The sequence below is a fragment of the Enhydra lutris genome, unplaced genomic scaffold, assembly GCF_002288905.1.
Source record: "Enhydra lutris kenyoni isolate GAN:26980312 unplaced genomic scaffold, ASM228890v2 scaffoldscaffold22, whole genome shotgun sequence".
In the NCBI taxonomy this organism is placed as follows: domain Eukaryota; kingdom Metazoa; phylum Chordata; class Mammalia; order Carnivora; family Mustelidae; genus Enhydra; species Enhydra lutris.
In genome coordinates this window covers 35,661,522-35,688,112 of record NW_019154106.1, presented here as the reverse complement: position 1 = coordinate 35,688,112, position 26,591 = coordinate 35,661,522, and the positions used below count along the sequence as shown (strand labels likewise).

The 26,591-nt window shown below is 36.6% G+C and overlaps 1 protein-coding gene across 1 annotated transcript in view; it reads left to right on the top strand.

Annotated features, from left to right (window-relative positions):
- LOC111149780 (leucine zipper protein 2) overlaps positions 1 to 26,193 on the top strand; it is a 251,071-nt gene extending 224,878 nt beyond the window's left edge. Inside the window, exons 9-11 of the mRNA XM_022507043.1 lie at positions 2,857 to 2,947; positions 25,098 to 25,177; positions 25,940 to 26,193. Of these exons, the coding sequence (XP_022362751.1) occupies positions 2,857 to 2,947; positions 25,098 to 25,177; positions 25,940 to 26,044 (276 nt within the window). The 3' untranslated portion in view covers positions 26,045 to 26,193. The remainder of the gene's footprint in view (positions 1 to 2,856; positions 2,948 to 25,097; positions 25,178 to 25,939) is intronic.
- Positions 26,194 to 26,591: the final 398 nt, after the last annotated feature.

Here is a 26,591-nt window from a genome sequence, read left to right as displayed (position 1 = left end):
TAACTGAAATACACATTTTTGCAAGGTCATCTATGAAATACTATTTAGGCATGTAAAGGATGCTTATAGCCTTATGTCTATCTCTAGGTAGATAAAACATATATGTGTGTGTAAAAACAGAAGTAAGTATGTCATGAGCACTGTAACTGTGACTCTGTAAATATCCGTGAGGATATGGGCAAAGACTGAAAGACAACATTGAGAAGTAAAAATAATTACTGCTAGAATGATGAATGACTTTTATGTTTCAGTTTCCTTTAATGCTATTATACACTAAATAAATTTTCAGAGGTATGTTGGGGCTGTTTACTCAGTGATTTGGCTGTTTTAACAGAAACAAAACCTACTAAAATTACTCCATGCCTATTAATGGGATTTCTTCTGTCTTTTTGCAGTTGGGGTTCTTTCTCTGATTGCTGGAAGAGACTTTCCTTCACTGTTAGCATTTATATATTACCCCTGCACTTTTTAACCTATTTCTTCAAACTATCTGTAATTTGTAGGTTATAGGAAGTCCAGTAGATTTTAGCTGGATTAAAAGGCTGTTTTGATTCATGTTAATATATTTAACATGGCTATTGAGTAGTGTCTAGCTATTTAAGAGTCATGAGGGCTTTAAATTCTCTATTAGCAATACACAAATAATCCTCTTTGCTGTGAACCTGCCTTTTCTCTAGGTTTCTCTATTTCTATAGAATTTTTCAGTTTTATAGGTTCTAATCTTTGCTCACAACAAAGAGCAATCTCTTTTTGATTGCCAGAATTAATACTTTAGTTCAGCCTTTGTTACCATCTACTTGATCAATGTTTATTGTTTCTTTCCTGATATCCACACCCTAATTTTCCTCTGTTCCATTTTTGCCTTCATAGTGCTGCTATATCACCCTAACAGAGGCTCTAGCCATGTCATATGCCTGCGTTAAAATATCCAGCGGACTCTTATTTGGCTACTAAATTTAAACACATACTTTGCTGCTCGATTTTGGAATTGCCTTCCTACTTTGTAGCATTTTTTTTTTTTGAGCATTTTTTTCTCATGTCGACTCTATTGCTACCCTGTAAACCAACAGAAAAAAAACAGCTGAATATTCTTTCTACCTATCTTTGCTTATACTCTTCCCTTCATCTAGGATGCTCTCACTCACTCTTGTCTTAATCACTCACAGGCCCATTTTAAAGCTTGCTCTTTCCATCAAGCCCTTTATTATTATCCCAAATGGATTTAACTTCCATTCTCTCCAAATGCATACAGCTTTGTTTGTGCCCTCTTTTATTAATCTGCTTTATCTTGGGGCTACTGGTGTGAATAAAAATCAGATTGTATAAATTCTAGGAAGGCAAAAACAACACCTTTCTCAACTCTTTATATTCAACAACAATATCTAATACAGAGTACTGGCTTATTCAAAGACATTTTATTTTCCTGTTTAAATTTCTTATTCTTACAGAAGGTATAGAGGGGAGATCAGAAGACAGGGGTCTTTAGCAAGGAAGAATGGGAGAGAAAAAGGGACTAAGAAAGGGGGAAAAACAGTGCCTTCAGGAACTCATACAATGAAGCTGAACTCCTTTAAGTATAAAGCAAAAAAGAATTTTATGTAGTTGTTTATCAATTATTATATGTAAAGCCTAGCATTTCAGTAACTTAATATAGGAACTATTTTAGTCAACTAAAGTGCTTGATTTTCTCTTATTTCTCTAATATGCTACTAGTTTTATGGATTCTTTTACGTGTAATATTCTACTAGTTTTATGAAATATCTTTGCTTTTTGTTTTTATCAAAGTATTATTTTGGAAGACTGTTCCCCTGCAAAGGAATATAACTGCTATGGAAAACCAGGTCAGCGTTGTGTAAAAGTAGCACAAACAGTAATAACTGAGCAGTTTAGGTACTTTGATCAGACCATAGCTTTGTCTTTGTCTTCCTGGGTCCCCAGTGGTTAGAAACCCCTTTTCTTCCTCCTCTATAATCCACTGAGATCATGGTTTCAGATCCAAGCACATTAGCATTCACAGAGTTTAGTTTTTGTCTATCCTACAATAGTAACCTCACAGACTGATGTGCCTAACAGCATGTTCAAATAAGCTTTGCCCAAGAAACACACATTTCAGTAGATAATCTTAGCCAGCCTATGGGGATATTTACATATATTAGTTATGCATACTCTTTCCTGGCCAGCACCTGAAAAACTGCCTTAAAAAATTTTTTTTTAGGGACACTTGGGTGACTCAGTGAGTTCAGTCCTGACTTCAGCTCAGGTCATGATCTCAGGGTCCTGGGATCAATCCCAGCATAGGACTCCCTGCTGAGCAGGGAGTCTGCCTGTCCCTCTACCCCTCACCCCACTCATACTCTCTATCTCTCGAATAAATAAATGTTTAAAAAAGATTTAGTGTTCCTGAAGAGATGAATCTTAGGATAATATTTAAGGTTTCCAGGCTTCATTAGTTAGTTAGCGTTGAAGTAAATAATCCTCTCTGTAAATTACAGTGAGCTGTTATGAAGTCTTCTCCTTCTGATTGAGAATATGAAGTGTACACTTTTATTTCTCAGATATACTTGGACTTAAAATATGAGAAAAGACAGGATTCCAGCTCCTTGTGGAAATAGTAAACTTAAAGGCTTATTATGCAAGAAGTATTTCCAGTGGGAAAATAATGCCATTGGATCTCACTAATACAAAACAGAACAGAACTTATTTTGTGCACTTTCAAAATTATGAATTTTTGAGAATGTATATATACAAATTCCATTGTATTCACTGTCCTTGAGTCTGATGTTGCCATTGTACCGTATTTCACAAGTCACATTGATCTCTTGGTTGAACCTGTTTCTCTCTCTCTCTTTTCTCTAGCCTGAGCAAACCATTCTTGGAAGGACTGAGAGCTCTCAAGCTGAGACAACAAAGGAAGAAAATTCGAACAACACTGAGTGCAATTCTCAAAATGTAAGAATAACTTAAAATGATTTTCATAGCATTCAACAGGAAAATAAGAGCATAAGAATTTTAACAATTCTAGTTCATGCCACCATGAAATATTCTATATGTGATATCTACTAGCTAAACATTATACTTTAAAATTTGAAAAAACAAGTGTTCTTGGGATGTCCATGAAGTAGGTATTCTGTTAGGAAATGTAACCAGACTCTTTGGAGTGTTATGAAATTGAGTTGTCAGAGAGGTAAGAGAGCCAAGAGGGTAACCACATGCCCAACAAAGGCTTCCGGCTACAGCAAAGAAAATAAGGTAGAACAGATGCATAAGTTAACGGAGTCTGTCTTTTTTTCTTTTTATTGGCCGCCAAAGAGAATTTAGAAATATGAATTTCTCAACAATTTTGCCTTCAAATCTTTGTATATTTGAACATATACCAATTTAGAACATAATAAAATTAATGAGAAGTAAAAATTAAAATCTCTGCAACATACTTGCAGATGAAGAACTCAGGAAGGTTTTCTGTAGGAAGGAACATTTTGCTAAAGGCAAATAGGTCTCTGACAGTGTGAGTAAATGTGCAGAGACAAGAAACCATCAGAATAAAATGACTAGAGAAGAGAGTGCAGGGAGTAGTGGTATATATGCCTAAAAGGATAATTTGGGACTTAAATATGAGAGACCCTGGATTCCCAAGATAAAGTGTTTGGGCTGAATTAAGGTTACAGTTGAGGTTTTCAAATGTTTATGTCCAATTAACTTATGAGATCATAGGGTTAATTTTAAGGAGAATGTTTTTATTTCTTGATATATTTTCTTAAAACTACCAAAAAGTCATTTTGCAATATAGACATATACCAAACCATTATACTGTATGCTTAAAACTGGGTTGTATCTTAATTGTGTATCACTTAAAAAAAGGGGTGGGGGAAGGAAAATTAAAGAATTTTAGAAGCTATACCCTTATAAGTAATGTTGAGTCTTATCCTTAGAAGTACCCCTTTGAGCTCTTAGATTAAGAGGAATTCAGTTGCCTTATTCCTGCCTCTGTACTGATCATGAGCATATGTGTGCCTTGAGCAAACTGTTCTTGTAATGAGGTGCTGGACGCATCTAAAAGGGCAAAAGAACTGGGACTTCACCAAGCTTACCAAACAAACAAACAAGATGGTCCCACTGGAGACAAAGCTGAAAAGTTCTATGTGTTTTGCCAAGAGGATTCCCAAAGCAAAGTTCTGATCTACTTTTCTTATCAGGAGTGAGATCTGCTGAAAATCATAAATTGTTGTTTGTTTGCTTGTTTGACTCTCCTTCTACTTTTATTGTCCTTTTTTGTCCCTAATAATTCCTTCCCCTTCAATAAGTCTCATAAGCAGCTGCTACCTTGTTGCAGGTCCCAGTCTGCGTCCATTCAAAAATCTGCCTCCATCTGCACCAAGGTGAATGCTCTCGCTCTAACCTGACCTCTGTCTAGATCTTAGTCTTTGGAGTTTCTTGTTCTAAGAAGCTACAATTTGTCGTGCAGAGAGTGCTCAGTATTCATAGGCTAAGGACTCAATTACATTTAAAGTCTGTGAGAGTAATATAGATGAGTGAAAGACACCAGATGTAAGCAGTAGGAATTAGTGGAACTGGTGTGAACATCAATTTTCAAATTTTAGAGCTGTAGTTCTTAGCTGTCCTCAAAATAGCATCTCCTGGAAAGTTCTTTAAAAAATACCAATGCCCAGAGCTGATGCTGGAAAAATTAACTCAACATCTTGGCATGTGGGATCTAGACATTAGTTGTATTTATTTTTTCTATTACTCCAGGTGATTCTACTATGTGGTTGAGTTTTACTGACAATGTATTTCGCATGTAAATGATAGTAAAAATCATGTGGGGAGCTTTTAAAAATTAAGATTCTGAAAAATTCTTTAAGAAATTATAAATGAATAGGACTAAATGAAACCTCTATTTTTTTTTTTTTTCTTTTTTGACATGGACCTGGTAAGCCTCTTCCCAACCCAGGTGATTCTGAGGTGGATGGTTTGTGAGCCATAATTTGAAAAACTTTGGTTTAGATAAGATATAATCATTTTAATATATTGCTTAGTAATGGATTTTCTGCTACTCCTACTCTCTTATATTTACATTTTAAAGAGGGAGCTGCCTAAATTAGACTCATAATGGTAATATGAAAAACTGTGACTTTTGATAGTGGATAGGAGAGATCCATAGCAAAACCCTTCATTTATTATGTAACCGTATACAAGACCAGTGTTGATATAGGACTATGGAATTGATCAGAAAGCTGTTATGTGATTTTATCCACTGCTAAGCTCCCCATGAGAACTCTAGTGAACCGTCATCACCCCAAGCTACAGTAACCAGAGTATGATTAATTTTAAGCATGGAGAACTTAGTTCCTCTCCAGCATTCCCCAGTGTTGAGACCAATTCTGCTGATTATTTCAACCTTACAGAAAGAAAGCAGGAAAATCTATCTATTTATCTTTCTTTCTTTCTTTCTTTCTTTCTTTCTTTCTTTCTTTTTAGATTTTATTTAATTATTTGAGAGAAAGAGAGAGCAACAGAGAGAGCACATGCAGGGGGAGAGGCAGAGGGAGAGGGAGAAGCAGATTCCCCACTGAGCTGGGAGCCCGACATGGGGCTCCATCCCAGGACCTGGAGATCTCACGACCTGAGCCGAAGGCAGACCATCAGAACCACCCAGGCACCCCAAAGCAGGGGGATCTTTGGATCTGTGAAAACTGCTGTTATTCAGCTTGTCTAAAATCACTCAGAATATTCTCATTTGTGTTTAATCTCATGAAATGTGGTTGCTTCCATTTTAATACAAAAACATGAAAATACCTTCAGCTTCACTTTAACAAACTGCAGACTTAGCTCTAATTTGGGCTGCTTTAATTGAATGTCCAAATGAGGTATCCAAACATAGTTTCATAAAATAAAAGCAAAATAAATTTACCCTTTTCCGAAAAAGGGATTAGTGCATTTTCTGTTGTAGGAAAGATAGTTATATTAGAATTATGGCCTCCTTATTGTTTTTATTTGGAGATTAAGTATGGTGTAAAGTGATGTGTATGGGTGCCAAATTGACAAGAAGTGAATTTGTGATGGTTAAGTTTATGCATCAACATGCTCAGAAGAGCTGGTAAAGCATTATTTCTGGGTGTTTCTGATGGGTGTTCCCATAAGAGATTCGCATGAAATCAGTAGGCTAAGTAATTTAATTGGATTGGGTGTGAATTTTCTAATCCCTTGAGGACCCACATAGAACAGAATGGTGGAAGAAGGATGAATTCTTTCTCTCTTTGAGTTGGGACATGCATCTTCTGAGAGCTGTTGGTTCTTTGGCCTTCCAACTTGGGGACTCAACCAGCAGCATACCCCCCACTTTTCCTCAATTTTCAGGTCTTTGGCCTCAGCTTATCATCAGCTCCCCTGGTTCTCAATACTTAAGATGTGGATTGAATTATATCACCCAGTTTCCTGATTCTCCAGCTTGCACAGGGCATGACATGACATATCTCAGCCTCCATAATCACATGAACCAATTCCCATAATAAATCCCTTCTTATATATGCATGTGTATATCCTATTAATTTTTTTTCCTCTGGAGTACACTAATACAATCATTTTTCCATATTTGTATTCTGCATACTTTGGGTATATTTTGAAATAATTGACATCTGCATCTTATGGAAGAGGTTTTTTAAATCAAATTAATCAGTGCAACTTAAGTTTTATACAGTGGAAGTAGATGGTAGTTGTTAAGGTACATTTTCATATTACTGGCCTTATTTGGCAAAATTATAGTTGGCAGTTTTATTCCCATTTCTTTTTTTTAAATTTGTTTTTCTACTCCGTGAAATTCAAAAACCTAGAAACTACCAAATGAGGACATTTAAAAAATAATAAAAGTATGAAAAAATAGGGACCTGAATGAAGCCAGTAACAGAAATAGTTGAGAGAAGGAAACCAACAGAACATCAAACTGAGAAATCCAGAGGACTTTGTGATCAAGTGAAGATGCACAAATGAAGACAAAAGTCTAATAGGGACCCTGACTTTCATGTTAATTAATTAAGGCAATTATATTGTTGTTCTCAGATCAAATAAAGTACAGGAGGAAAAATTGTAAGTTAATTTTTGTCCATTTACTTCTTTTTTTAATATTTTATTTATTTATTTGACAGAGAGAGATCACAAGTAGACAGAGAGGCAGGCAGAGAGACAGAGAGAGGGAAGCAGGCTCCCTGCTGAGCAGAGAGCCCGATGTGGAACTCGATCCCAGGACCCTGAGATCATGACCTGAGCCGAAAGCAGAGGCTTAACCCACTGAGCCACCCAGGCGCCCCTGTCCAGTTACTTCTAAACAGAAGAGGTTCATGCTCTCCTAATAACTAGAATGAACAAAAATGTACATTAGAGCTTATTTGTAAAACAATGATCATTTAAAAAAGGTTTGTTGAGCTGTAATTTGCATGCAAAAAAATCACACATTTTTAAAAAGATTTCTTTATTTTAGAGAGAGAGAGAGCATACATGTGTGAGTTGGGGAGAGGGACAAAGGGAGAGAATCTTCAAGCAGACTCCCCACTGAGCGAGGAGCCTGTCTCATTCATGACCCATGAGATCAGGACCTGGGCTGAAACTACAAGTCACACACTTAATTGACTGAATGACCCACGTGCCCCCCAAAACCACACATTTTTAAGCATATATTTCAGTTATTCATGAACTTGAGTCGTGCACCTGTTAGCACAGTCCAGCTTTAGAACATTTCCATCACCCTAGCTAAGATCCCCATGCCTTTTTACAGTTCATCTCTATTCTCACCCTCAGCCCAGACAGACACTAACCTAGTTTCTATCTGTGTAGATTTGCCTCTTTATAAATTTTATTTAAGTTCATCATATAATGGGGAGTGGTTAGCATCTCATTTCCTTCACATAATGTAAGGATTTTGAGACTCCTCCATGTCGTAACATGTATCAGGAGTTTGTTTCTTTCTGTTGCTGAATAGGATCCATTATGTGACTGTACCACATTTTCTTTATCCACTCATCAGTTGATTTTTGGATTGTTTCTACTTTTTGGTTATTTTGAATAATGACACAGTGAACATTCACATAAACATCATTGTGTGAACATAAGTTCTAATTTCTCTTGAGTAGATCCCTAGAAATGGAATGAGATATGATAAATTTTTTCCTGACTTTTTAAGAAACAAATGGTTTTCCACTGCACTGTAAATGCAGTGTTTGCATTTATTACCTAATCTCCCTCTGCACTTCCCCCTCTCCCTGCTCATGCTCTCTCCCCTCCAATAAATAAATAAAATCTTAAAAACAATTTGTTATAATGAATATATTCTCCCTATTGAATTGCTTTGGCACATTTGTCAAAAATAATTGACAACAAATCTGAATTCACTTCTTAACTTCAATTGTTTCATTGATCTATATATCTACCCTTAAGCCTGTACCATACTTTTCTCAATTACTATAGCTTTATGGCAGGTTTGAGATTGGAAAGTTAAACTCCCTTTACTTTGTTCTTGTCTTCAAGATTGCTTTGGCTATTTTTAATATCTTCCATTTCCTGGGCGCCTGGGTGGCTCAGCGGGTTAAAACCTCTGCCTTCGGCTCAGGTCATGATCCTAGGGTCCTGGGATCGAGCCCCGCATTGGGCTCTCTGCTCAGCAGGGAGCCTGCTTCCCTTCCTCTCTCTGCCTGACTCTCTGCCTGCCTGTGATCTCTGTCTGTCAAATAAATAAATAAAATCTTTAAAAAAAAAAAAATCTTCCATTTCCTTGTTAATGTTAAGTTCAGCTTTTTAATTATAATTAAAAAAAACTGTTGGGATTTTGACAGAATTTGCATTGAACCTATAGATTAATTTGGGGAGAATTATTGTCTTACAATATTGATTCTTCCAATATATAAACATGGGTTATCTCTTCATTTTACTTACATCTTTTAAAATTTCCTCAGAAATATTTTGTAGATTTTCAGTGTATAAGCCTTGCACTTCATTCTCTTTATTCCTAATTTTTAAATTCCTTTTGATGTTATTATGAGTGGAGCTGTTTTCTTAATTTAATTCCCAGATTGCTAATTGCCAGCATTTAGATGGGATTAATTTTTGTATATTTATCTTGTAACAGATCAGAGTTTCAAGTGACCATGAGCTCCAACTCAAACTGTGGTGACATTTGCAAAACAACTACATGAAGTTGCAGTATTAATTTCAAGTAATTGTAATGCTATATCCAGAATAAGGAAGAGAAATCCTTTATCTGATTTTACTTATCAGCCAAGACTGATAAAGCATGTTCCATTCTAGAAATGACACTGTTAAGCTCAACCACAACAAATGACGTGTGTGTACTAGAGCTTGAGGGGAAAAGCTCAAGAGGAGATTCAGTATATAATGTTGATCAGTTTCATTTCTGTTTCAACCAGTTACCTGATGTGTAGCCATGACTGCTTAGCCCTTTTGAGGCTCATTTTCCTCCTCTGACGGAGGGAGATAAATGTTGCCTACCTTGTATAACTTGTTAAAGGTTCCAGTGAGATAGTCCAGCTTAACACCTGGTTTATCATGGACACATAGCAGGTCCTCAATAATTATCACTATCCATTCCTTTATGCAAAGCTATGCCTTTCACTTAAAACCTCAATAAATATTTTTGAATTGTATATTTAGTCAATTTCTCAAAAGAGAAAAAACTACAATGTGAAATAGGAGCAGTCTTGTTCAGTGTCATTCTCCAGGGCAGAACCAGATGTTGCCAGTGAAAACAGCTATAAGAAGGAGAATATTTCAATCAAATATAAAAGTGAACTCTTAATGAAAAGTATATGAACACAGAATCAGCCACTGGAAGACATAGTGTGTTATATGATTGAATAACGAAAAACCGTGGTACAGTCAGTTGGGCATCCGACTCTTGTTTTCCACTTGGGTCATGATCTCAGACCTATGGTATTCAGCACTCCATCAAGAGCCGTGTTCAGTGCCAAGTCTACAGATTGTCTCTCCCTCTCCTTCTTACCTCCTCCCTATCACCATTGGCTCTCTCTCTCCCTCAAACAAATAAATAAATAAATCTTAAAAAAAATAATGAAAAACAACTGTTCTGGATGTACTTGGGAAATAAAGACTAGTATGGAGGAAAAGAACTATTATGTGAGCATCTCATTCAATTCCAGGATTCTGTGATCATCAGCAACCTCACTGAGGGCTGATGAGAGAGCATACAATCTTGGGAAAAAATAGCAGAAGAGATGCATTTTGATTCCTGTTGGTAGATCTGATACTAAACAATATAGTAGAGAAAACCTTGAAATCACAAAAAACCTAGATTTTAATGCCAACTTTCCTATTTTCTAACATGTCACTTTTGGCAAGTGATTTTATAATCTAGATCCCTTATCTATATAATGTAGATCAATGATTTTCAAACTTTTGCATGCCTATGATTTACCAGGTCAGCTGGTAAAACTGCTTGTGGTCAAGCTTCACTCCCATCGATTATTAATCAGTAGATCTGGGGCACAGCCCAGGAGTGTGTATTGTTCTAATTAACTTACATAGATTTTCTTCTGTCAAAATTTCCTGGCAAACATTCTGAGAAAATTTGATGTTGATTTCTTACAGGTTTGTTGTGATAATTGTATATGATATGAAATTAAATACACAGTATTCAGTTACATAAACCCTTATTAGTTCATTCTTAAAAAGATGCTTCATAATTTAAATATCTGAGATCTTCATATTTTCAATGTCAAGATCCCAAACTTGGAATTGGAGATTATACATTTTCGTAGATATCTTGTGGGTTCATTCTATTTCCTGCCCTATGCAAGCCAGAAAGGGTCACCTAGGAAAATGCCCTCTGGATTCTTTGCCTTTTGCCTTTGTTTTAGTAGACTTAGAAAATTTTAAGTAGATCACCAAAGTCTTAACAGCGTATTGGACTATCAGTTTGGTGTGTGTTTAAGTTATTTTGAAAAAGGCTTTACTTAAATGATAATAATAAAGACACACAGGGAAAGCAAAGGATGTACCTGCTCCATCCCATTTGTCTGAAGTTTGCCAATGAGTCTCATATTGTTTAACAGCAAATCAAGAATTAAAGACATTGCACATTCAGTTTTAATTTTCATTTGGGAATTAAGACTTAATGCTAATGTAAATGTGTTTCACAATATTTCTGACTCCTATAGGTAGCAAACATTTAATTTTTCTTAATGTGCTGAGAAAATGAAAAGCAGAATAGTTTCTGTCTAGCATCGAGAGGACGAGCTCTCTTTCTTCCTATCACACCTGCTTGCAAGTCCCTGACCAAAGGGAGTTTATTTAACAGCAAGTATTAACTAGGGAAATGAGAGGGGGAAATGTGCAGCAAATAAATCTTAGAGCTGTGAGTAGAAAATGATGCCAGCTTTTTTTATGCTAAAACAATTTTGGCAGAGATTTAACAAATCCTAGTTTGCTATTATATCCAGTATTCATTGTGTAGCATTTGATGGACCTGATGAGTGGTTGGCAGATGCTGCACTAACAAAATTTTCTAAGCAAGTCATGGCCGGCTATAATTGGGCTTAGAGACCACACAACAAACATTATCATTCTGGGTTACATTTCATCCGACATCTGAAGAGGCTGGCTTCATACAAGGTATTGTTACTGTGCTGGGGTGTTTCCTTCAAGAAGGAATAGACATGCCTCCAGATAATGTAGCATGGTACATAGTTTCATAAGGTCTTCATAACAGATTTCTGTTTTGCTCGTTAGATATAAATCTCCATGTTACCCTACTATAGCATCAATTTAAAGTTGCAAGAATGTGAACTTAAGTGTGAGTTCTTATCAGAAGTTGCATAGAAAGCATGATAACAATGGTTAACTTAGTAATGACTCCTGGGGCACCTGGGTGGCTCGTTCAGTTAAGCATCTGCCTTAGCTCAGGTCATGACCTCGGGGTCCTGGGATTGGGCCCCATGTCAGATTCTCTGCTCAGCAGGGAATCTGCTTCTCCTCTCCCTTTGCTCCTCCCAAACCCTGCTTGTGCACGTGTTCTCTCCCTTGCTCTCTCTCACTCACTTTCTCACTTGCTCTCTCTGTATCTTAAATAAATGGGTAAAATCTTTAAAAAGTAATAATAATTCTTTGATTCCCCCTGTCTTCCCTGAAAACACCAAATGGCTTTCTCTTCTTGGTTCCCGTAGTGCTTGGTTTATACCTGTATTTTATCCTGTATTGCAGTCCAGTCTGCATGTTGAATATTTGTACAGAGTTCATATTTTGCATTCGATAATAAACAATTTCAGGACAGAAACTATAAAAATATTGGTATTTTCTTCAGGACCAAGCAAAATGCTCATTTAGTAGGTATATATTAATATTTCTCTAAAACATCCAAAATTATGAAATTAGACAAGGCTGTGGTTTTCAAAAGCTTAGCTATTTCATATCGAGTACTAAATAGTGGGGCGCCTGGATGGCTCAGTCAATTAAGCGGCTCCTTTGCCTCAGGTCATGATCCCAGGGTCCTGGGATCAAGCCCCGCATCAGGCTCCCTGCTCGGTGGATGTCTGCTTCTCCCTCTCCCACTTCCCCTGCTTGTGTTCCTTCTCTCGCTGTGTTGCTCTCTGTCAAATGAATAAAAAAAAGTCTGAAAAATAAATAAGTAAATAAATAAAGTACTAAATATCCTTCTGGAATAAATATGATAAATTTGCCATTATTAGTATAGACAAATTTATTATTATTAGTGCAGAAAGGTGGCATCACAGAAAAACTTAGCCAAAATATATTTGTGTTTTTAAGTAACTTGGCACTTAATTCCATTTTTTTCTCTATAATATTTGAAAAATTCCTTCTTTTTAGCCTCTACCCTGTCACATATTTTATTTAAATATGCAGAATCAACTGGACTCTCTACCTGCCAGAGGTATTTTTTTATTGGTAGAATTTCAGATTTCCCAGATATACCTTGCATTAATTAGTTTGAGTTCTTTTAGTGTTTTAGGGACAGATCATAAGAGATGTTATAACTAATCTCTCCTATGAAGTAGGACCAAATGTTTAATACTAATACCAAAGTTATAGTGATCAGCAGGATTAGAGATGTAAGCTCAAGGACTTTAAATGAATTTCTGATAATTCATTCCATTAGCGTTAATTCTTAAAATACTATTCATTATTTCTGAGAGAAGGAATAGAGTGTAATTTAAAATAAACAAAATGCAGAATAAGCCATTTTCCTTTCATAGGCTTTCCAATGATTGTTAATTCAGTCATAGAGCTCATTGTGATTTTTGTTAAATGAACATTTGTTAAGAGTGAACCCTGGGGTGCTAAATAATGAGCCACGGTTCAAGAAGGATCACAAGGCAAGGGAAAGTGAAATAAAGGACCCCATTAGTCACAAATTTTGGAGGAAGTACAATGCATAAGTCACTGGGGCACATGGGGAGGTCAAGGCAGGGGACAGGCAGAGAGGGAGTCCCAGAACTTGAGGCACATGTAGTTTTTTTTAGGGTTGGTGGGTAGAGTGCTTTGGGAGTCCTTGGCTAGGCCTGATGGGTCAGTTTAAGCTAAAAAGAACCGGAGTCTTGTTAGGATCTAAAGAAGGAGAAAGAGGGAGAGTCTTATCTAAGGAACAGAAAAGGCGAAGTTGGGGGTGGGAGGGGGAGGGTAGCAGACAGGAGAGACCTTTTATCCCTGGTCTTTGGGGAAGTCATATCAGGAATTCACACTTTCTTATGACCCTGCTGGCTGTTATCTGGGACCTGACCTCCTAAGAAAGGCTAGAGTCACTTCCAGGTCCCCACAGACCTCTAAGCCACACAAAATGGATGCTGAAGCAGCAATATTATGGAAATTTAGCTAGACTCTTAAAAGTGCCCTTTTAAAAAGGTCATTCTAAATATGACTTTATTTTCGTAATTTCTAAAAGGGATAGTTGCATTGAAGCCAAAGACGTGCCTGTATCATAATGAAAATCATTTTTGAAAAAGATTTTATTTATTTATTAGAGAGAATGAGCATGAGTTGGGGGGAGGCTCAAATGGAGGAGAAACAGGCTCCTTGTGGGCCTTCAATGTACAGCTCCATCCCAGGACACTGGAATCAAGACCTGAGCCAAAGGCAGATGCTTAACTGACTGAGCCACCCAGGCGCCCCATAATGAAAATCTTTTAAGACAACTCAGTGCCTAAGTTAAATTAGTTAGAGTGATCTGATGATTTTGCATTGAGGAGGGGAAAAACAAAACAAAAAGAATAAAGGCATCCAAGTTTAAAGCTATTTAGGAATAATGAGCTGTAGGTTAATAAGACTTTCTTTTTCTTGCCCTGTTAAATCATTAACAGAAAAGGATGAGACAGGACGAGACAGAGCCAGGGACTTGGGGGGAGGGGTGGCAGCAGCAAAGCCTTTGGCAGCGTCAAGATTCTCTAATGACCAGGGTCAATGTGTTCATACCAGGGTTGTGAAATTGAAGTGACTGAGTATCAGTGTTTCCATTTGCATAGGATCCAAATATTTATTGACAAAAGAGAGACATTTTGATTGAAGGAAGCAGAAGCTGAGGAAGGGAAAGAAAGGATAGAAACCAAACTTAACTGAGCACCTACAATGTGCAGGATACTCCATTAGGATCAATTACATATTTTCATTTAATCTAATAAATTTAATTTAATTTAATCTCTTCCAGCAACCCTCTCAAATAGGTCCTATTTTGCCTACCTTATAGATAAGATATCTTACTTTATCAGGAAGATAAAGTAACTTTTCCAATTCCAAACAGCTTGTAAAGGCTATAGGAATTCTAACCTGGGATGGCCTAACTCTTCACTCCCTGCACCTAGCCAAGTTCCCTGTTTTATCTCATTTCACATTGATGTCACTTTGAATATCAGCATTATTATCCACATTTACAAATGAGGAAAAAGCAAGGTTAAGTTGGTATTTTCCAGACTTCATTCTACTGACAAATGCCAGCCTGGGATGAAGTTTTCAACAGTTCAAATGTAGAAAATGAATAAAGAGTCAAATAACAAAATATTAGTGTATTTTCCATGAGTCAATCAATCAATCTCTGTCTCTCTATCTCTCTGCCTCCCTTTGCCTCTCAAGAATAATTCCCTTTGACTCTGGATCCTTTATATATATTTTGGTATTAAAATGTTCTTTCTTTTCTGAAACACTGTTGAAATATAGGAGTGTGTTTGTATGGTTGCTTTATTTATTCCAGTGTCAAAATTTGAAGCTGACAGTCCTGATGTTTATTATTGGTGTTTAACTTTATTCTTTTATAAAATACTAAAGTCCAGGAAACTCAATGTTCATTAACTTACCCCATTGTCACAGATGTGGGAGATGGAGTTGGGACTCAAATTTACTTACACATGGCTCTAAAGCCTGGTATTTCCACATTAAAATGAAGGTCCTTGGGATGTCTGGGTAGCTCAGTCAGTTGGGTCTCCAGCATGATTTCAGCTCAGGTTGTGATCTCAGGATCGTGAGATCGAGCCCCGTGTCAGGCTCCATGTTCAGCATGGAGTCTGCTTAGGATACTGTCTCTCCCTCTGCCTTACCCCACCCCCATTCATCCTCTCTCAAAAAAAAAAAAAAAAAAATCCATATAATTATTAGGATGCACCAGCATTACATTCTTCCCACCATGCTGGGCTTGTCTCAACTACATAGTTTTATTGTTACTTTGCCTGCTCTTTGGCCATAGTATAACATTTTGTCAGACAGCTAGCTGTTCATTGCTCAAAAGCACAGGAACAAACTGGTTATTCTGGTGATGTTGGTGTGTATGTGAGAGATAAGTATAATCACTTTAATAAAGATGTATTCATGGCTTATCCCATTTCATAATTTACAGACCCAGCTATGCTCTTCATTAGGTCTTCTGTATAATTGAATAGGTTGGCTGCATATTGAAGCAGCTGAACCTGTGCATGTTTTCCTCATCAGTCTCTGTATTTTATCACTTGAGTTTCTGGATATATGTATTACTAATTAGGTTAAATTTTACCTAACTGAGATGGAATGTTTTGAAGGCCTATGCTAGCCTTTGATTGCAAAATTTTATGAAATTCTCAAGATTACTATTTAAATTTTTTTGTTTCTTAATACAGAAAATCATTCCTTTGCCTAATTAATCAATTATTCACCAAACCTAGTTACATCTCTATCTCTTTTTCAGCAAGTAAAGTTACATTTTTTTAATCATACATGCATGAGGGAAAATGACATCTGAACTTTTCCCTTTTGTTCAAGAAAATTTTAGATTCAAATTGATAAGGAAGAGCTTAAAGTGTCTAGCACTGTTCCAACTTAAAAATCAGATTTTTAAATGAACTATATTCTCCTTTAAGGGAAACCATACATAGATAAGCAGTTCTTCTAAAGATGGTTGTAGGTCATTGAAAAGTAACAGAACAGCCACGTCCCCCAAGAAAGAAGAAAAAGAGGAAAGAAAAAAAAGAGAGAGAGGAAGAGAGAGAGGGGGTAAAAACAGAAGGAGAAGATGGAGGGAAGGAGAGAGGGCAGGATTGGGGTAGAGGTGTAAAATGGAGAGAGAAATGAATAGTTTCAGAGCTGGAAAGACAGACAGACCTGTTATGTGTTATTCGAAATCAACAAAAATGTTAAAACACAACAAAATTTTCTGTTTTGTTTCCCCCAACTTTATTGTTATGCTCTGACATTTTGTCAGTATCAAGAGATTATTTCTGTCTTACATGCACTTCTTATGCATCACTGTGATTTGAACTGTATGATTTTGTATTACATGTTTTTAGCTTAAGTGTTTTTCATATTAATATATATCCCACAGGTGTTGTCTTCATGATTTACAAATTATTTCATCTTATTACTTTATCATTATTTAATTAACCAGCTTAATTATAGTCAAACATTTTTTTTCTTTTTTACTATTATACAAATCCCAAATTAATACTTCTGAGTAAAAAGGTTTTTTTGGTTTTTTGTTTGTTTGTTTTTTAATGTGGATCGTTTTCTTCAGAGAGACACTATCCCAAGTGAAATATAGTGGATCGTGAACATATTAAAAAGCCATCGTATCTATCTTATTAAATTATATTCCAAAATATCTGTATTAATATATTTCCACACCGACATTGTAAAAGAGAGTAGAGAAAGAGAGCAAGGGAGAGAGGTCAACTCATCATGCTGGAGCCAACAACACATGCATAATTTTTGTTTGTTTCCTTGTTTGACAGAAAAAAAATAGCTTACAATTATAATGATGACTTAAAATTTTTTGGTGTAATTAGGTCATGTCATTTTTCTTCAATGACATGAGAATGGCATTGTATTAATGCAAATGCATCTGAAAAAGTTCCTGTAGAACTACTTTTCCTTCCAAACTGGTGAGCCACATATATTATTATGTACACAATTATTTGATGAAAAAGTAGTGTCAGGGAGTCTGCTATGATATAACTGCTATATGATATGGTATGTTTATAGAGTATCTCATATGTATCAGGTACTTTGTTCCAGGTGGTTTACAAATTCACTGTTACCTTCATTATCATCATTGCTACTACAATATATTGAGACCTTAATATTAAGAGGCCCTGAGTTAAATGCTTCAAGTCATTCTCTTACATAATCCTTACAAACGTTTATAAAATAATATTGTTTTACATTTTACAAATAGGGATATTTAGATTGAGAAAAAAATGAATGACTTATTGCAGACCACGAAACTAGTAAGCCGTAGATTTAAGGATTTGAGTAAGACAGACTTCTTAGCCCACAGGTTTAACCACTACCTTATTCTGTTGAGTCATAAAATCTCTTGTGTAAAATAGCACTTTTCACTTCTTTCCAAGATTGGCAGTTCTACTCCAGGTTGTACCAGAAAGAATTAAAAGAATGAAAGTCAGTAATTATTCTAGAAAGTATTGGGGAACGAGACAAAAAATAGTCAGTGTGGGAAAAAAAGTACTGTATATGTGTGTGTATTTAACAACAGTAATAAAAAGAAAATCTAGGGATGCCTGGGTGGCTCAGTTGGTTAAGCAGCTGCCTTCGGCTCGGGTCATGATCCCAGTGTCCTGGGATCGAGTCCCACATCGGGCTCCTTGCTCATCGGGGAGCCTGCTTCTCCCTCTGCCTCTGCCTGCCATTCTGTCTGCCTGTGCTGGCTCTCTCTCCCTCTCTCTCTCTCTGACAAATAAATAAATAAAATCTTAAAAAAAAAAAATTAAAAAAAAAAAAAAAAAGAAAATCTATGAGCCTGAGTAAGTGACAGCAGAGACTCATTCTCTTAATGCCCAGTCATTTGTCTTCTGAGGCTTGGCTGTAGTTCATCAAGGTGAGTCTGAAGGCCACGCTCCTATATCACATCTCACTTGTTTAAGAAAACAGTCTCCAAATTCCTCATCCCATCCATCTCCCCAGTCTTCTGTACTTTATAGGCAATGGGAAATCACAAATTTGTGTATGGGGTGGTATTTTTCTCATTTGTTTTGATCTGATTGATTTTTTTATGCAGAGAGTTGGCATGATGAAATATGTTAGGAAGACATTTCTGGAGGTTGAGTGGCAGATGGATTGGAGAAAATAAGGTTAGAGAGAATTGGATAGTTTAGTTCAATAATATAGGAAGGAAATAAAAGGATAAACCCCATGATCTCTGAAAGATAGAGGAGATTAGAGTCTAACATACTGAATTATTTTAATAAAAAATGGTTTACTGACTTACCCATGGAAAGACTGTCAGCTGCTCTCATCTGCAAGTTTCAATTCTGCAAGCCAAGATAACAGAATCCTCAAGCAATGAGCTCTCCTGAATGTATATGTAACAATTAAGCTATATTACATGTTGTTCTTGTTGTTACTTTTCTTAGATTCTGACCAATGCTTATGAGGGGAAAAGTCTCAAGATTTACTATCTCTTGAGTTCAGTTGTGATGAGAAGTTAAACATATTTTGCTCACAGGAAGTGTAGAAGTTTCAGACACACACAGAATGTGAATCATTTGAATATGGACATTTTTTGTTACTGTTCTTTCCGTTGCATGATTCAGTTTAGTAATGGACTCATGAAATAAGTTCTGAAACTCCAACTCCAGATATTTGAGTATTTAAATCTAATTTCTGAAAAATTTAACCAAGTTTCAACTTCCTGTCACCCTTGTGAGTTGAAGGGAAAGGGAGAGGCCTGATGGGTCCTAGTGGTCTCCAGTATAGTGCGAATGACAGACAAGTGCTTATAAAAATGGTAGATATTCCAAAACTTTCGCTGGGCAAAGAAAGTTCTGGTGAGGGATAGAGGGTTTTGTTTGGGTTTGGTTTGGTTTGGTTGTTTGTTTTTTAAAGATTTATTTATTTATTTGAGAGAGAATGCATGCATGCATGATGGGGGTGGGGCAGAGGGAGAGAATCTTCAGCAAACTCCCCACTGAGTGCAGAGCCCAACGCCGATGCGGGGCTCAGTCTCATTACCCATGAGATCATGACCTGAGTGAGGGACGGTGTTTTTTAAGCAGTGTTGTATGGACTGAACACTTCAGAGCCCTATTCATGAATCTCTATTATTTTTTTTAAGATTTATTTATTTACTTATTTACTTAAAATACTTATCAGTGAGAGTGCATGTACACAAGCAGGGGTAGCGGCAGGGAGAGGGAAAATCAGGCTCCCCGCTGAGCAAGGAGCCTGATGTGGGGACTCCATCCCAGGACTCTGAAATCATGACCTGAGCCAAAGGTGGATGCTTAATCAACTGAGCCAGCCAGCCGTCCCTTTTCTTTCTTTCTTTTCTTGTTTTTTTCTTTTTTTTTTTAAAGAGATTTACTAATAAATCTCTTTAGATTCCAATGTAGAGAAAGCATTGGCTTATAAACTTCCTTTGATAAGTAGGCATATCATTGCAGGATATTTACAGTATACCTATCTCTCATAATTGCAAAACTGAATATATATATCACTGCTTGGCCTACAAGTTCTTCCGTGAACCGTCCCTATTCTAGTTATCTCACAGTAGTGACTATCTCCTGGCCTCAACACTGTTACCTTTGATGTGTTCTCCCACCCCAGGAATATTTTGTGTTAAAAATCATGTCTTTAGTAAAACTATAAAATATAACCTGGCAATTAAAATGTTATAAATTAATGTTATAAATTAAGATGTTATAAAGGTAAATAATAATGTGAGAAAAAAGTAGTATAGAATCTTAGAAAGATCCCACATTAACAGCAAGGTGGACATGGGTTTAATTGGCAACAATACCTTTATGGCCTTGAGAGCATTATATAGCTGTTGATCTCCTCATGTGTAAATATGAGGGGTTGAGATGAAGGGGGGGCAAAGAGATTAGATAATAAAATGTGAAAGGAGGACTGTTATTAAACAGAGAATTTTAAGACAGTGAAAGAGCCAGCAATATTAATAGCCATAAAGACACTGGGAGAAAGAATTGGGAAAGATGGGATGCCTGGGTGGCTCAGTGGATTAAAGCCTCTGTCTTCGGCTCAGGTCATGATCCCAGGGTCCTGGGATCAAGCCCCGCATGGGTCTCTCTGCTCAGCAGAGAGCCTGCTTCCCCCACTCTCTCTCTCTGCCTGCCTCTCTGCCTACTTCTGATCTGTCAAATAAATAAAATCTTTAAAAAAAAAAAGAATTGGGAAAGAGATTATCTGTTATTATTACATTTTTTAAAAATGTAAGTTCATACATTTATTTTTATTTTTTTTAAAGAATTTATTTATTTATTTGACAGAGAGAGATCGAAAGTAGGCAGAGAGGCAGGCAGAGAGAGAGAGAGGAGGAATCAGGTTCCCCACTAAGCAGAGAGCCCAACGTGGGACTCGATCCCAGGACCCTGAGTTCATGACCTGAGCCAAAGGCAGAGGCTTAACCCACTGAACCACCCAGGCGCCCCACATTTATTTTTAAATTATAACCCCCCAAAGAGTTTTTATTTACAATTTAACTACCAACTACCTTCACAAAGTATGGAACCAATACATTAACTATAGTTAAATTTTCAAAACAAAGGTAAAGCAATACAATAAGTTACTTCAGGCTTGCATGATATCACATAAAGGTCTTCTGCCATAATATCTGTATTAGTTTCCAGTTACCAATTATCATGGAATGAATGGCTTTAAGAGACACTAACTATCTCTCACTTTCCATGGGTCAGGAGTCTGGCAAGTTTTAACTAGGTCCTGCTCATGGAGTCACAAGAGCAAAATTAAGGAGTTGGCCAGTAGGAATCTCAAGCTTGTGTTTCATTGGATAAAGCTTTAAATATATCAACATCATTTTCTATACCTTGAAACTTCTGTTTTTCTCATCCTTTCTTTAAAAAGACATATTTATTTATTAGAGAGAGAGTGTGTGGTCACGCCCACATGCAAGTGGTGGGAGGAGCAGAGGGAGAGAATCTTTCAAGCAGATTCCCCCTGCCCCACCCCAGAGTAGGGAGTCCAAAAGCAGGGCTCTGACTTACCACCCATGAGATCATGCCCTGAGTTGAAACCAAGAGTCAGACACTTAACTGTCAGAGCCACTCAGGGGCCTCTCTCGTCTTTTTCCCTCCCCTCCCCCCAAAAAAACCCATTGTGTTAATTTTATTATTTTTATCTATAGTGTCAGAAGAGAAGCATTAGTCCTAAGTGATTTTGCATCCCTCCAAATCAGCACTCATATCTCCATTTTCTTTTCTCTCTCCCTTCTCTCTTTCACTTCTGTGTGTGGGAATTACCTGACTGTTGATTCTGCCCCATACCTCATGTGTAATGTCAGTGTCACTCATCAGAATTGTTGGTGTGTACTCATTAACAACGCTAATGCTAATATGAAAGAAAGTGGAAGAGGGATAAAGGGGAGAATGTTTATTGTTAGAATTTATACTGAATATTTTTGTATGTTTTCTCATAATAATTCTGTGAAGTAGCTCCATTTTACAGCTGAAGAACTGAGGCCCAGAGATAAGTAACTTATTGAGTCATTTATCAAGATCACCAATGAATAGACATTAGAGCTAAACCTCAAACCAAAGTCTATTTTACTCCCAAAGCTTTGTAACCATGCGGTGTTTTGTTTTGTTGTTTTTTGTTTTTTGTTTTTTGTTTTTTGTTTTTGGTCTTCCTTAAGTACAGTTGTCTGCAATTTTTGGCAGTCTGGGTAATGTTGGCAACCAATGGGAGAGGGTTCCATGAAGAAACACCCCCTTTATGTTTTCACCAATGAATGTGCACTTTATCAGTGGCTATAGGATTGATAAGATGCTTATTAAAGCATGGTACCTGCAAGTTACAATTATGTTGCTCTTACATCTGTTGCCTCTCTGAGAAACACTAAGAATTTTATGAAATTCATCTCATGAAATTTCTACAGTGCCTGTGAGGCACAGAAAAAAAAATAAATTTAAAGGTAGTGTTCATTAGAAGATCAAAGTATCAAAAAAAGTTCACATTATCTTTCAGCCATATAACATTTTCTTTAATGTTGAAGTTTAATAAGTTTTCATTGTTCAGATGATCAAAGCCTTGTCTGAAATAGTCGGCTATGCTTGCATTAATGAAAGAAAAAACTCCACTGCAGATCCTATAGTCTCTTCCTCATGAGAATGACCTCAAGTGAAGCACCACACAAGACAGTGTTTTGAGGTTAGATTTAGGAAATTGCTGTATGTCCTTCTAAGAGATTTGTAATGTATTTGTGCATTGTGAAGAAGTGGATTTCAAATTTGACTGTGCATTTGAATTGTTGGGGTGTTGATTAAAAATGCAAACCCCATAGTCACTGGGCTGAACTACCATCCAGGAGGGTTATGTTTTAACAATCATCTTATGTAATTATGTGGACAAGTCATTTAAGACCAGAACTTTAGGAAATTGCATGCTAAAGGCTTTGAGAAGAACTACTTTAAATACAACTGTTTAATGTTTAAATGAACTTTTCCCCCAAACATGTAAGACCTACAAATGCCATTATTCTAAAATATATTTTGGGAAGGCTTATACTTTTCAAGATGCTTTCTGCATTGATCATGTTTTTTGAGCTTGATTTCATACAATTATTTGTTAATTTCTCAAAGGCTAAATGCAAGCATGATAAAAATGCAAGCCAGTTGTATTATCACAATGAAAGCAGAATAACTATAACATTCTAAAGATATTTTAGAGTCCAGATGTAATTCAAACCCACAGAACATAAAAACAAACATGTTAATTAGTTAGTGTACAAGGTTCCTCTGTGCCTCTGCCTACAATTCTTTGAGATAAGGTAGCCAAGGTTTTGATTACTGATTTCTATTATTATAGTTATCTTACTTTGCTACTGTAATGTAGGCTTCTATAGAAAAAGGGACTCTGTGTAACCATTCTGGAGTCTCAATTAAACAAACAAATCTGATCATATAAAAAATCAGGTGTTTATTGAAATTCTGAAGGACTAAAATATTTTCATAACCAATGAATTTCATAGCGAATCATATTTTCATTATTATTTATTCAGAGATTTCATATTGGCTCCTTGTTATCTGTTGGCCTCAAGCTGGAAGGTACAGCTGATAAATGTCATCTCTATCTTCAAGGATCTTACAATATATTAAGCAGCTAGACATGCTTATACATATAAAAACATTGTTAAGTGATCCAGTTTTTATACGCAATGTACCTTTAGAGCAGAAAAGTATGACTGAGTGCATCTATTGGTGGAAATGACATTCTAGGGAAGGCATGAATAGCTGGTTGTCAGGATGTCACAGTGGAGAGAGACTTTGAGGAAGGTGAGGTGGTTGGCATACATATAGGCATGAAATGGTAAAGGAATGTAGTGTGTATTCCACTAAGAGCAATACAGTGCCAGAATATGAAGCGTATGAAAATAACTTTGCTCTAAAATCTGAATTGGACTAGGTTAAGTCTCCTGTAGAACCTCTTTAGTTGTCATCTACTTGTGGAATTTATAAGATGTTGGGTTTCGAAGGCCATTTTGGTCTCCTCTTTGCTGTCAGATCCCAAGGAAACAAACGGACTTGTTCAAGTTCAGAGCTACCCAGTGGCTATGGACTCTTCGACTCCTGGGCTCTGCTGTACACATGGAAAGGATTAGAAGAAACCACCCCCCAAATAGCAGCATATTCTTACAATTAACAGTGTTTGTAGTTACTTTGAAAATATGTTTAAAATAAAGATTAAGAAGAGATGCCTGTTTAGCTCAGTCAGTTAGGTGTCTGCCTTGGACTCAGGTCATGATCCCGGAGTCCTGGAATCAAGCCGGGCATGGGACTCCCTGCTCAGCACAGAGCTGCTTCTCCACCTGACCCTCACCCCACTCATGCTCTCTCACTCTTGCTCTCTCACTCTCAAATAAATAAATAAAATCTTTAAAAAAAATAAAGAGGAAGAGAAAAAAGGGAGGAAGGAAGAATGAAAGACAGTATGGAAAGGGGGAAGAGAAGAGAAGCAGACAGGGAAGGAAGGAAGAAAGGGAGGGAAGGAGAGGAGAGAGCATGGAGAAAGGGAAGGAAGGGAAAGTCAATATTTTACCCTTGGTTAAAATGGAAACGAATCCCAATTGGAATACACGGCCAGCAGTTCTTCAAAACTGTTGAGGCTAATAAAGAAGATGAGAATTCCTAGTTAGTAAAATATAAAATCTTATTTTCCAAAATAAGATCTTTTTTAAGGTACCCAGGAGTTTTTGCTAGACAGATTGTTGACTAGACTGTTAAAATTGCTTCAGGGCTTGTGGTACTCATGTTCCTGCAGGTGTATAGACCACCGACATATCTAAGTCTTTGAGTCCAGATGTGTCACAGATACAATAGTTCTATAATTCTTTACTTCAGTTTAACTGCTTTTGCAAAGAAAGAGCTTTCCACTGGAACGGAATTTTGTTATAGTAGCTGATTTTCATAAGCATCACTAAGATCCCCAAACCACCTGTGAGGGCTTGATCTCTCCTTGGGCTCCCACTCAGGATGTGATGAGCTTATTTTGTCTCTAGCTTGCCCTTTCAGCTTGCATCAAAGTAAAGGAAGTTTCTCAGTGGGAAGAATTCAAGAGAATTTTTCTATCCCCTCCTTCATTTAATTTAACTACATTGATCTATTTTCATTTGCAGCTTTTACAAGAGGGCAGGACCTGCTCAACGAAGCACAAAGTCGTTCCCCTAATCAATGCTACTGCAGAACCAGTGACTGCCCCAAAGGTATTTTATTTGTTTGTTTTGATTCTGTCAGGAAGAACTCGAATCCTTTGGGTCCAATGATTTTCTCTAGCTGAAGCAGGGATGTTGTATTAACTGAGGCCCTTCACCTAGGGCCTCTGGACTTTCTATGAGCACTGTGCCAGCCACTGAGTTTTTGGTTTGATCATCTGAGGTCCTCAGAAGAACAGGGTGAGGGAGGTACAGCCCCCAACACACACACATACACACACACACACACACACACAAAACAAAAATAAACAGATAACAAAAAGCATGCGTCTATTCTTTGTGGAACAAAAAAAGATAAAAGGAGGGATTTGGGGAAACAGAGGACATAGCAAGAATGACATATCCCCAACAAAAACAAACAACAAACACAATTCAGGAGCTTAATTCTGAACTTCCTTATGTACTGTTCTATATTTGACCAAATATATTATATCATAGCAATTCTTAGGGATCATTTCACTTAACACAACATTTCTTAACGTTTGGGTTAGATTCATCAGAGTTGAATGGTTTAGCTAAAGTCTTCACAAAATAGTTTTTGAACTATCTTGCCATTTGTAAACAGTATTTTATGTACTTCCATGAAATAAAAGTATTAACAAATTTACATTTATTTTATTTCGGTCTAGCATTCATTTTCTGTATTTGTTGACATATATATATTTATATTACTTTTGTTAGGATTTTAATTTTTACCTTAAAACATATATTTATTTTAACTATTCTAATTGTCTTTTCTGTATTGTTTGACAGAAATTGCAAATGCCTCCTTGTACTGAATGTGAGGTGAATAAAACCCCGGAAAAACAATTGACCAGCTTTGAAGGGAGGGCAACTAGAGAAGAAAAAATACTGTAAATATCAAGAAACTGTGTTAAAAACATCCACTTATGATTGTCTTCACACTCCTTTCAAACCACAGGCTTGATGGAAATACTAAGTTTTTAAAGCATGCAACTTTTTCACAATTTTCTGTAACTTTATATAGTCTACAAATTTTCCAAGAGATTCCAGGCCGATTATGATCCTTAAGCAATAACCTAATTAAAATGGATATCCACAGTCATAAATAGTCATTGTCATTAGTAAATTGCCCAGCACAAATTGGTCACTTCTGAACTCAAATGCAGTGAACAACATTTAATCCTTCTGGTTCATTGGGTATCTAGTTCTTCTATGATCTAGTTTTGAAATCAACTGGAGGATGATAAAAATTTTGTGGATCCTTGGCATTCTTAGAATCCAAATTGCAACCATATCATAAAGATTCTGTTCCACATTGGCCAATGGGAGTCACTTTAAGGTTGGAATCTGTGTCAACCTGAATATATTGTTTATTTGAGGGTGTTTATTGCCATTCTTATTATTATTTTGAACCATGTCTAAATAAAGTCAAGGCAATTCT